The sequence below is a fragment of the Arvicanthis niloticus genome, chromosome 1, assembly GCF_011762505.2.
Source record: "Arvicanthis niloticus isolate mArvNil1 chromosome 1, mArvNil1.pat.X, whole genome shotgun sequence".
Lineage (NCBI taxonomy): Eukaryota > Metazoa > Chordata > Mammalia > Rodentia > Muridae > Arvicanthis > Arvicanthis niloticus.
In genome coordinates this window covers 107085072-107096803 of record NC_047658.1, presented here as the reverse complement: position 1 = coordinate 107096803, position 11732 = coordinate 107085072, and the positions used below count along the sequence as shown (strand labels likewise).

General features: G+C 43.6%; 1 protein-coding gene across 2 annotated transcripts; it reads left to right on the top strand.

Moving 5' to 3' along the window:
• Positions 1 to 7388: 7388 nt before the first annotated feature.
• LOC117722400 (olfactory receptor 13G1-like) lies at positions 7389 to 10793 on the top strand. 2 transcript variants are annotated; one of them, XM_076912943.1, is made up of 3 exons: positions 7389 to 7630; positions 8774 to 8993; positions 9063 to 10793. In XM_076912943.1, the coding sequence occupies exon 3, from the start codon at positions 9127 to 9129 to the stop codon at positions 10039 to 10041; it is 915 nt and encodes a 304-aa protein (XP_076769058.1). In that variant the 5' UTR covers positions 7389 to 7630; positions 8774 to 8993; positions 9063 to 9126; the 3' UTR covers positions 10042 to 10793. The 2 variants fall into 2 exon arrangements, with proteins under 2 accessions (XP_076769058.1, XP_034377422.1); XM_034521531.2 differs by lacking the exon at positions 8774 to 8993.
• Positions 10794 to 11732: the final 939 nt, after the last annotated feature.

Genomic DNA, 11732 nt, shown 5'->3' with positions numbered 1-11732 from the left:
TTGCCATCATAGTAGAGGATGTCAGCCATTTCATGGTTTGGACAGAAGCTTTTGCAGGAGTTCAGTCTCCCTCTGGCCTCTGAATGCCACTGTCCACAGCATCTTCCTAGACTTTCTTCCCTCCTCCACACAGTTTCCTCAAAGCTATGATCAACCCTGTGTTGTTTGATGCTGTTGCTAGCAACCTCCAAATGTATACCTCTGTGGTTCTTCACCTCTGAATCTATTGGTGTGGCTGCTTTTTGAAGACCTTGATTTCTTTGCTAATTACTTGTTCCGTGACACTTATTAAAGTCTATTGTTTTGACCAACTGCCTGGCATGTGTTGATTGTTTTCTCTCCTCAAGGACATTCTCTTGATCCTGGGAAGACTCCATGAATGGCCCAATACCCTCCACTCAGCCTACAAGCACACGCATGCACAACTGTACCTGTCAATGTCATGCTGTTCATGTTTATCAGAGAGCAGGCTACAGGATCCAACTCTTCTTTTTCTATCAAGCAGGCTCTTAGAATTATACGCAGGTTATCTATCAGGCTTGGCAGTAAGCATCTCTACTGGCTGAGACATCTCATTGGTCCTACACATTTAGTCTTGAGATGTGTTTTCTAGCCTGTATGTAGGGTTTTAATGTCCACAGTGCCTTACTGAAAGAGCTCAAGCACAGTGAATTGAATGGGATTTAGCCGGACAGCTGTGATGTTGTCTCCATGGCTCTGCTGTTGAGTTCTTGCTCTATATCCACTTCCTAATTTATTTATCCACGTGCTCTTCTTTTTTTTATTGGATATTTTATTTACATTTCATATGTAACCCCCTTTCCCCATCCTCCCACCCCTAACCTTTCACCCCTCCTCCTACTTTTATGGGGAATGTGCCCCCACCCACCCTCTCACTCCCACCTCCCCACCCACAAATCCCCCACATTGGAGCATCCAGCCTTCACTGGACCAAGGACTTCCTCTCCCACCTATGTCCAACAAGGCCCTTCTCCCCTACATACACAGCTGGGGCCATGGGTCCCTCCCTATGTGCTCCCAGGCTGGTGGTTTAGACACTGGGGAGCTCTGGTTGGTTTTTATTGTTGCTCTCCCCATGGGGCCACAAACCCTTTCAGCTCCTTCTGTCTTCTCTCTCACTCCTCCATTAGGAATCTCATGATCAGTTCAATGGTTAGCTGTGAATAGCCACCTCTGAATGTGTCAGACTCTGGCAGACCTCTAAAGAGACAGCTATATCAGGCTTTTGTCATCATGCACTTCCTGCCATCCACATCAGTGTCTACCTTTGGTGACTGTACATGGGATGGATACCCAGGTGGAATGGTCTCCAGACAGCCCATCCTTCAGTTTCTGTCCCACACTTTGTCTCCATATTTGCTCCCTTAAGTATTTTTGTTACTCCTTCTAAGTAGGACCGAGGCATCCACACTTGGTCTTCCTTCTCCATGAGCTTCATGTGGTCTGTGAGTTGAGTCTTGGGTTTCCAAGCTTTTGGGCTAATATCCGCTTATCACTGAATAAATGCCCTGTGTGTTCCTTTGTGATTGGGTTAACTCACTCAGGATGATATTTTCTAGTTCCATCCATTTACCTAAGAATTTCTTGAATTCATTATTCATTGTGTAAATGTACCACATTTCTTGTATCCATTTCTCTGTTGAAGGACATCTAGGTTCTTTCCAGCTTCTGGCTATTATAAATAAGGCTGCTATGAACATAGTGGAGCATATGTCCTTGTTATATGTTGGAGCATCTTCTGGGTATATGCCCAGGAGTGGTATAGTTGGATCCTCAGGTAATGCTATGTCCAATTTTCTGAGGAACCACCAGACTGATTTCCAGAGTGGTTGTACCAGCTTTCAATCCCACCAACAATGGAGGAGTGTTCCTCTTTGTCCACATCCTCGCCAGCATCTGCTGTCACCTGAGTTTTTGATCTTAGCCATTCTAACTGATTTGAGATGGTATCTCAGGGTTGTTTTGATTTGCATTTCCCTGATGACTAAGGATATTGAGCATTTCTTAAGGTGCTTCTCAGCCATTTGAGTTTCCTCAGTTGAGAATTCTTTGTTTAGCTCTGTGCTCCATTTTTAATAGGACTATTTGGTTGTCTGGAGTCTAATTTCTTGAGTTCTTTGTATATGTTGGATATTAGCCCTCTATTGAATGTAAAATTGGTAGAGATTTTTCCCAATCTGTTTTTCTATTCCTATTATTCTTAGGTTAGGTCTTTTCGTGGTATCCCCAATTTCCTTTATTAGGAATTTTTTAGCTTTAACATTTTCTTTGACTGATTTATCAATTTCTTCTATTTTATCTTCTACACATGAGATTCTGTCTTCCATCTCTTGTCTTCTGTTGGCAATGCTTGTGTCTGTTGTTCCTGTTTTTGTTCCTAGGTTTTCCATCTCCAGAATTCCCTCAGTTTGGTTTTCTTTATTGCTTCTATTTCTACTTTCAAGTCTTGCACAGATTTATTTATTTCCTTCACTTGTTTTATTGTATTTTGCTGCATATCATTAAGGGATTTATTTGTTTCTTCTTTAAAGATCTCTAACTGTTTGATTGTATTTTCTGTAGTTCTTTATTTTCTCCATATTTAAAGTATATATTCTTGTAGACATCAGATAGTCTGGTTATGCTTTATTCTGCAACATAAAAACTATGTAGTAATTAATTTAGATATTCTGAATATTTTTATTTAATATGGTTATTTCACTATCATATATTAAAGGTAACTTCTATGTTTAGAAACTGAGGGATTTTTTTTTTCAGCACTCACAAGTTGTTGTTCTTTTTCTTGTTATCATTTGTTATAGTAAGAAACTTTTCTTTTTCTTTGTTCTTCCATATGGCATGTAATAATCTTTTTAAAAAAACTTTTATTGATTTTTTTTGTGAATTTCACATCATGCATCTCAGTCCAACTCATTTCTCCATCCATTTGTATCTGCCCTCTGCCCTTGCAACATGCCCCCCCCCCCGAGAAAATAAAAAATAAAAATAAACAAGAGAAAAATGTCTTCATGGAAGCTGCAATGTGTCACAATGTGTCATATAGTACACCCTTTTGTACAAACGTATTTATTTGCAAATGTTCATTGCAAGGAGTCATTGGTCTCGTTTGAGAGCTCTGGCTTCTGTTACACTATCAATATTGGATCCTCACTGAGACTCTTCTCAGATATCCTGTTGTTGCCCTAGTCACCAATCTGCAGGACCAATCCCTTAGAGTAGTTTATGGATGGCATAGATGCTGTGGTGGGCCAACTTAAAGCCCTGGATCTGGGTCCAGGTGGTAGCTGAGTTAGACTCTCCCACACCCACACCACCAAGACCAGCTCTCTGGCACTATCTTCTCTGGCTCACCTAAGAAGGGGTGGGGCCATTTCTCCTGTTTTCATGATTTTAGGGCTAGCTTTCCTGTTTGCCAAAGGTGGCAAGAAGCCAGGGATTAGGAGGGCATCTTTCTTTTGCCCATACCACTGCACAGTACACAGACAAGAGGCAGGTGCAACTCCCTGATGCTCATATCCTCCAGGTCAGTTCACTTGTATGCCTGCCAGCAGGGCCAGATTTACTGTGCTTCCCAGGCAAGGTCCCAGGCAGCTGCCCAGATCGAGGATATTGCCATGGCTTTTGCTATGGGTCACTGATATCAATATAGGTCCCCTGCTGATGCATGGCCTCAGACCCAGACTTGAACTTCACCATGGCTTCAGGTTGTAGGGCAGGCTATGCACATCAGACTTTTTCCTCACTAACCTCACATCTCCAGTTCTGCCTCTCCTAATGGTGCTCAAATCATTCTTCTTCCCCTTTTCTCCCATCTCTCCACCACATACATTATAGTAGCTCCTAATGTGGATGGGCCACACAGTGGTTGGACCTCTTGGTATCTTCTTGCATCATAGTAATCTTAAAATATGCAGTTACTTGACTATGGTGTTGCTCAACTTAAGTTCTCCCGAATTGAGTTCTAACCAGGCCTGATCTTTTAGCATCTGAGACCAGACAAGTTTGAGTGCATTGAGGGCACTATGACAGTAGGCTGGACTGAATATATGTTGAGGGAGACATGTCATAACAGGAGGGACTGTTAAAGCATCATCTACTTACTCCAAATACTCAAGAGGCTGACAGACCAAAGAAAGATTCTGTTAAGACAAGCGTGGTGAATAAATAGTTTTATGGACAGCTACATTAATCAAAAGTCCCACATCTAGCTAATTTTGGCATCTGTACACCTTAGCATCTCTAAGATTTGTATAGATAGACAGGAAAGACTGGTGATTGGATTCCCAGGAGAGCACCCTGTGACCTTTTCCAATGGAGCATGACAACAACCCCATTACCATCACCCCAGATCTAGCTCCATGCTCTATCACTTTGCTCAGTTCATTGCCATTGCTGTAGACCAAGCTCTCCTATGGGCCATTGAAGCCACTGTGCTTCAGGGTGGCAATAGATGTGTCAAGCTGTACAAGAGGAGGCCATATTGCTTTCTTTCACATGGCATCTCCAACTACAGCAATTGTGATGGGATTCAGAGGCAAAGCAATGGCCTTTACCATCTCATTGGGTTAGGTGAGGATTGTATTCAAGAAGCAAAGTATATTCTAGATAAATAAAATGTTCAAGCAGAGGATATTGTGAGTTTGGGGGTATTACTATTCTTCAGGTTCTAAAGTGTATGCAAGGCTTGATGCCTTCTGGGTATACAACAATGGGTTCATTCTCTCCACTAACTAAATAATTAAAAGGAAGGGAAGACATGATACTGGAAATCATGGAGAATTTAGGTATAGCCATCATATAATATCAAGAAAGTTAGGGTCCCTTCTTGGGTTTTAAGTGTTATGAATATGTTAATTTAAGAAACAACTCACACTGAAGTGCAATGGCAACTTATTACAGATTAAAGGAAAAGCCTTGGGTTCAGATGAGCTGTAAATCTTGCAGCCTCTCAGAGTAAAATAATTGAGAATAGAAGGCAGGACAGGAAACATTCTGTCTGAAATAAAACAAGCAAGTAAACAAACAAACAACCATGGAGGCCAGCCACATGGCTGGAAGGATTGCTTTAGAAAAAAAAAGAAAGAAGGCCTAATGTGTTAGAAACTTTTAAGAAAATCTAGGATAAGCAAGCTGTACATCTTGCAACTGCCTTGAAGGAAAGGGATGAAAAAAGAAGGGGAAACCATGTTTGAAAATCACCCTGAATAGTGAACAGCTTAGTTCTGCCAAGACAGAGTAAGCCATTCCTTCATAATAACTCCTGCCTCACTTGAGGTCTGTCAGAAGGTGACACTTGAGGTGTGGACTTGAGGTGAGCCAGAAGGCTGAAGAGAGATGCTCCAATGTTAAAAAGAAAAGAAAAGAAAGAAAGAAAAGAAAAGAAAAGAAAAGAAAAGAAAATTACCCTGAAGGAGGGTCTGTCATATGTAACAGATAAGCAGGAGTGAGAAGCAGAGTGTGAGAAAGAGTGGGGAAGTCTGACAGTGCTAGGGAGTCCAAAGTCATACTTAATGCTCTATCCAGCACCTGAAAGAAAAAATACATAGTCCTATCCCTCCTAGTCAGGACTCAGGAAAGCTGGCAGACCCAGCCAAACCTCATGGCAGCTCCCATGGACTGTGCAAGTGGGAAGGGGTCCTAGGAAGGAAAAGTATATTATCTTAAAGCTAACCTAACTTTTTAAGGTTGACACCTCCACCTGATCCACTTCCTCTCCCCCCATCCCCACTCAGTCTAGTCCTTGACCTCTTGCCCACTCAAGGGAGGCAACAAGGGCATGGCTCTACCTAGAGGTAGACTTCATTTTTACTGTAATTGGCTTTGTTTGGACTGTGGATTTGAAAGAATCTCCAGCCATTCCAGGACACAGAGCTGAGAAGAGGCAGGTTCATTTCTGATTTGTCTCCTCACACTGATTAGGGCTAACTCTGAACACTTCAGTCTCATGTCTTCTGTTTCATGAACACAACCATGTCATGAAAAGCCAATGTGTTTTCTCTAACCAGAACAGAGAGAGATTGTTCATCCCAGAGGCTTGTGCACTGGGGTCTTGGTACCAGCTGATGGGCTTCTATGAGTGGTTAGATACTGAGAACATGCCCTTGTCTCTACATGTCATTATGTCATATTGGGAGTTGAAGGTCTACTCTTGATCACAGATATAGGAGGAAGCTGAGCATTTGGAAGGAATGGCTAAAGCTCTTGCACCACTAATGCAGCCTGTCCCACACTGTGCTGGCCATGCCTCATGCTCGTTTGTAGGGTAGGGAGGGTCCTAGGGAGGCAATACCAGCACTGTTCCCAGATTGCTTTGGGACCTATTCATGGCTGTGGCCAGAAAATTGTGATTAACCACATAGATGGCTGGACCACAGGCTGGAATCATGTGCACTAGGGCACAGGATTCAATGTCTACATGTCAGCGATTGTTGGTTGTGTGGAGAATGTGGAGTAGACAGGAGCAGGGAAGGGCTGGAGGAAGATGGTGGACTAATACACCAGTCCTTATTCCTGTAAGCAGTTCAGTGAGATGTGATTGGGCCTCTGAGTCCAGGAAGACAATTGAGGCATGAACCTGATTACTGAGGCAAGGAGAGTTTATGTCAAAGTCCAGGCCCAGCCTGGAGAGGTGCCCTGGCCAGGGCCCAGGTGTCAGACAAGGCCTGTAGTTTGCCCTGACTATAGAAGAATCAGCTAGCCATGTTCCAACATAAGGCCTCAGCAGTCACGTGACCTTTCTGGGGAGAGAGCAGCTTCCTGGACCCAGACCTGCACTAGTCTAGCACCGTTTGCTAGGGGCGGGTCACTTCAGGTCTGGGATGGGATGTTCGTGCTCAGGTGAAGTTTGCTCTTGCTCACTGGGTGAGGAAAGTGGACATGAAGGAGCAGAGTTCTGACAACTGCACAGCCCGAGGACATTATCCACTTAGAGGAGATGAAACTGCATTGTGACCAGTGACTGTGCCAGAGGGCAGCATAGAGGGCTGGGGAAAGTGCTCTGACGTTGGCCTCTCAAGTGTTTCTATCTGGAACGAGGGGCTCTTTGAGATTGAAAGATTGTGTTTTGGGGAGTTAATTGGCCAAGTCACAAACATTGTCCTTGATCTGCCTGAGTGCTCCCTCTACCCTCTGCTGCCACCAGTGATATTGGTAGACGGCCAGACCCTGGATAGCAGGACAGACAAGCTGCTCTTGGGTCCTACAAGTGTGTTGCATTGCCTGAGAAGAGGCTTGGTCATCCCCCCAGTCAGTCCTGCTCAGGAAGCCAGTGTGGTTCTGCCTAATTGGTCTCTCAGGGCCTGGCTTGTCCCTGTGAGTACTTGTCTCTTCTATAATAGAGGATGCCGGGCCCCTGGTCCTCACACAGACATCTTAATATCCCCTCTGTACTTAGAAATGTCACCATTTGCTCTTTAGAAGTTTTTAATTTAATCTGATTCTGTTTTCTAATGAATGCTGATGGTTACCTCTCTGTGTGTCTTTGTATGTGCACACATGCACATGTGTGTACATGTGATTTCTCTGTCTGTCTATCTGACTGTCTGTGTGGTGCTGAGAAACAAGTTTCTGGAGAGGACACCTTGGAAGATTCTTGCCATAGGCTTATCATGTGAGTTTTGTATTGATTGTGAATATACATGTGTTAATTATTAATGACAAAGTTTTGTAATAAGTTTGGATTACTGAGTTTAACTGTGTGATCCCAGGTGTATGGGATCATTTAAGCTGGCATTTTCAAGAAAATTCTGTAAGCATCTGAAAAAAATGAACAACTTGGAAAAATCATAGCATGATCTCTTCTCAGAGCCTCCTTGTAGCTCCTTAATTTCTGTGCTTCTGCCCTTCTGTGTCTCTCCGCCCTTCTGTGTCTCTCTCTGCCTTTCCCTGTCTCTGTCTGTCTCTCTCTTTCTGTATGTTTCTCTGACTCTGTCTCTGTTTTCTATTTTTTGTCTTGCAGTCTTTGTTTCTCTGTGTCTTCCTGTTTCTCTTTCTTTGCTCCTCTATCACTACACTGTGTGTGTGTGTGTGGGGGGGGTGGCACATATCTACTTCTGTCACTCCTTACTTTTGTCTCACCTGCCTTCCTGTCCCTGTGCTTCTGTCTTTGTCCTCCTGTCTCTCTGTGTCTTTCTACCCTCACCTCTTTTTCTTTCTTTCCTTGTACCCCATTCTCAGAACTCACATTGAAATATATAGCATCTCCTATGCCACCCCATGGGGCAATGGGGTCTACTACTTTCTGGCTACTCCTACAGGGACACAACCTTGAAATATTCATTCATGTCTCAGAATTCTGAGGCAGATAGGAGTGTTGAGTCCCAAGCCCAAGTCAGTAAATTATTTGTATGATGTTAGCTTGATACAGGTGCATGAAAACAATAAAAATCTTTCATAAACAGACCTAATCAATGGTTTATATAGTCTGTCCTGACTCTTGGAAGTTGGCTCTTATGTATCTTAGCATACTCTGTTTAAGGCTTTTTAAATTCAGCTGCAGACTTTTACCTCTGATACAAACTGATGCCCTACTTAAGTGTCCTACTTTAAAGCCTTCAATCCCCCAGCTTCAATGACATACACATGAGTGACTACAGTTTGTATAGGTGAGTCACCTGTAAAGACCATGGTTGATGCTATTTTACACAGCCAGGTGAGGGACATTTTGCCATTCTTCCTCATTTCTCCCCTGTTCCCATCCACTGTCTGAGATCTTGAATAGAAAGAAAGTAGTCACACCTATCCCTGTTACCAGGACACACAGATTTTCACCCTGTGGAATATTCCTGCTCCTACTCCGTACTCCCTGAAGTCTTGGGAAAGAACCCTCCCAGTGAAGAAAGATCCTGCATCTCTAAGGTTTATGAGTAGCTACATCAGTCTCCTAGAAGTTTTGCATCTAGGATGATGTCTACAGCATTGGCTGGCACAGATTTCTATTCTTACCCCATGTAATACTGAGCTTTGGGCTCTAGGTGAGTTTCGCTACATTTGGGTTGGGTTGTTAGCACAAACTGGAACTAGACCATGTCTTTCCTCTTCAGATCCTATCAGAGCTGCCACAGAAAACCCACTGCCCCTGGATCCTGAGGTCTCCCCAGCTCTGTGATGAATAGGACACTGGTCACTGAGTTCCTCATCCTGGGATTCTCAGAAATGCCTCAACTTCGGATACCACTTCTCCTCAGCTTCCTCTGCCTATACATGGCTGCAGTCTCAGGAAACCTGCTCATTATGGTGACAATCAGTGCCAGCCCAGCCTTGCATACCCCCATGTACTTCTTTCTGGTCAACTTGGCCATGGTGGACATCCTCTGCACCTCCACCATTCTACCCAAGCTACTGGACACCATGGTAGGGGGAAGGACCATCTCTTATGGGGGCTGCATGGCTCAGCTCTTCTTCTTCACATGGTCCCTGGGGGCAGAGCTGCTGCTCTTCTCAGCTATGGCCTATGACCGCTTTGTGGCCATCTGCTGTCCCCTGCACTACAGTACCTGGATGGGCCCCAGGGTGTGTGCATTCCTGGCTGGCATTGTCTGGACCATCAGCCTGACTAACACCAGCATAAACACAAGCTTGGTGCTGTGTCTACCATTCTGCAGCTCCAATGTGATAGAACACTTCTTCTGTGAGATTCCCCCGCTGTTGAAGCTCTCCTGTGCTCCAACACAACTGAACGAGGCCATGGCTTTTGCTGCAGATGTGTTCCTGGCTGTAGGGAATTTCTCTGTGATCATCCTCTCCTATGGCTTCATTGTGGCCAGCATCCTGAAGATACGCTCAGCTGAGGGCAAGCAACGGGCCTTTTCCACCTGCTCTGCACACCTCATTGTGGTCACCATGTACTACTCCACTGTCATCTACACTTACATTCGCCCTTCATCCAGCTACTCACTGAACAAGGACAAGGTGGTGTCCATCATCTACACCTCGGTGGCACCCACCTTGAACCCCCTCATCTACACTCTGAGGAACAAGGATGTCAAAGTTGCACTCCGAAGACTTCTGTCTTGCTCTTGAGCCTGTGCCAGCACCAGTGCTTTCAGCCCTGCTGGACTGGGTTATCACAGGTTTGGCAGAGGCCTCTGTTCCTTTAACCTGGTTTCCATTGCCTTTCACTTCTCCATCCCCTGAAGAGGTAATTTTCATTATAAGTATGTGTTGAATTCTAGTGAAAGTAGAAAACACAGACAAGAGGGAATTTAGACTGTGATAGATTGCATCCAGAAGCAGCCCTTGCTGACAGTCTTGTCTGAGTCCTTTATGTGTTGTGCTCATTTGTTTATTTTTCAAATCTATGTCCTAGGAACCTAGCTAATTCTCACTGAGAAACATTTCTACAGGGTGGGTATATTTTCTAGAGAAGAAACTTGTTTAATCTTTAATATTACTGATATTTTTGAAATGAAATCTTTTCATGTCAATATTAATAGACACATTTATTTTGCATTTCTAGGCATAAACAATAAATACAGGTTATTGACAACAGAGTTGTTAAACAAGCTGTGGGATCTCTGCAAACTCCAGGCCAGCAGAGTAATGATCTGTATACAGTAAGAAGGAAATGTGATTCAACAGACCTTGGTAGCCAGTGTGGTTTCAAACTTCTACAGTCTGACACCAGTTAGTGATATTGTAGGCATATTTAAGCATAGCACAATTTAGGGGAAAAAGTTTTCTGATGATAATTAACTCAATCCACATGTACAACAAAGCTTAAGGCTTGTTTACATTAAAACTCTTGACAAAGTGCATATGGCCTCTTCCAATAACGATGAGTTCTGTTGACTGAGAAACAGTACTCAAGATAAGGGACTAGGGAGAATGACTGAGATAAACATCAAAGTCTAGGGGGGTGTGGCATGGCCCTATAGAGGTCACCTGAGTACATGTGACATCTCCCACATGGGTGAGTTCTAGTGGCTGTGAAACAATGCTGAAGATAAAGGTCTGGGAAAGAAGAGTCTGGAATAAACATAAGAGCCTGGGGAACTCAGATTTGGCCTGGTTCTACAGAGAGCACAAATCACCAGGCTATCAAGCACATCCATTCCCAGCATTATGGGTAGTAAACAAGTCTACATTTCCCTCATTGAGACAACACTGAGTGTTACCCTAGTGCCCATCTGTAAGAACAAGGACCTTGTTCTCTCTACAGGAAAACAGCAACCAAAGACAGAACAGTGCTGATGAAAGGGAGGTCTAGTCTTCCTGATTCTGTTTTGTGAACATCAACAAAACCAGGACATCAGGATTAGTTCTGTTTACATCCTGAAGCAGAGTCTACAGCAGTACTTTGCAGACCAATGTGTCAGCAAATCAGTATGATGCTAGTAGATTTTTCAGCTGTTTCTAGCAAGTCATTTTGCCAGCTATATTTGAAATCATTATATCATGTAAGGTGATTAGAACGCCTAACTGTAGGTTCAAGACTGTATCTAGCTTTGAGCTTCACACACAGCCACAGGGCACTACTTCATGTTTTGGAAGCCCATCTTCACCCATAGAAGAGTAATCAACTACCTACCAACTTCAAGGAGAAGGCTTTATATGAGAACCCAAATAAGATAGTAGAGCATGCCATACTTTGAGTCACCAAGCCCTAAAAACTCTCTCTCTCTCTCTCTCTCTCTCTCTCTCTCTCTCTCTCTCTCTCTCTGCCCTTCCATTCATCATTCATTTTGTCTTTTTTCTCTCTTTCTTGAAAATAA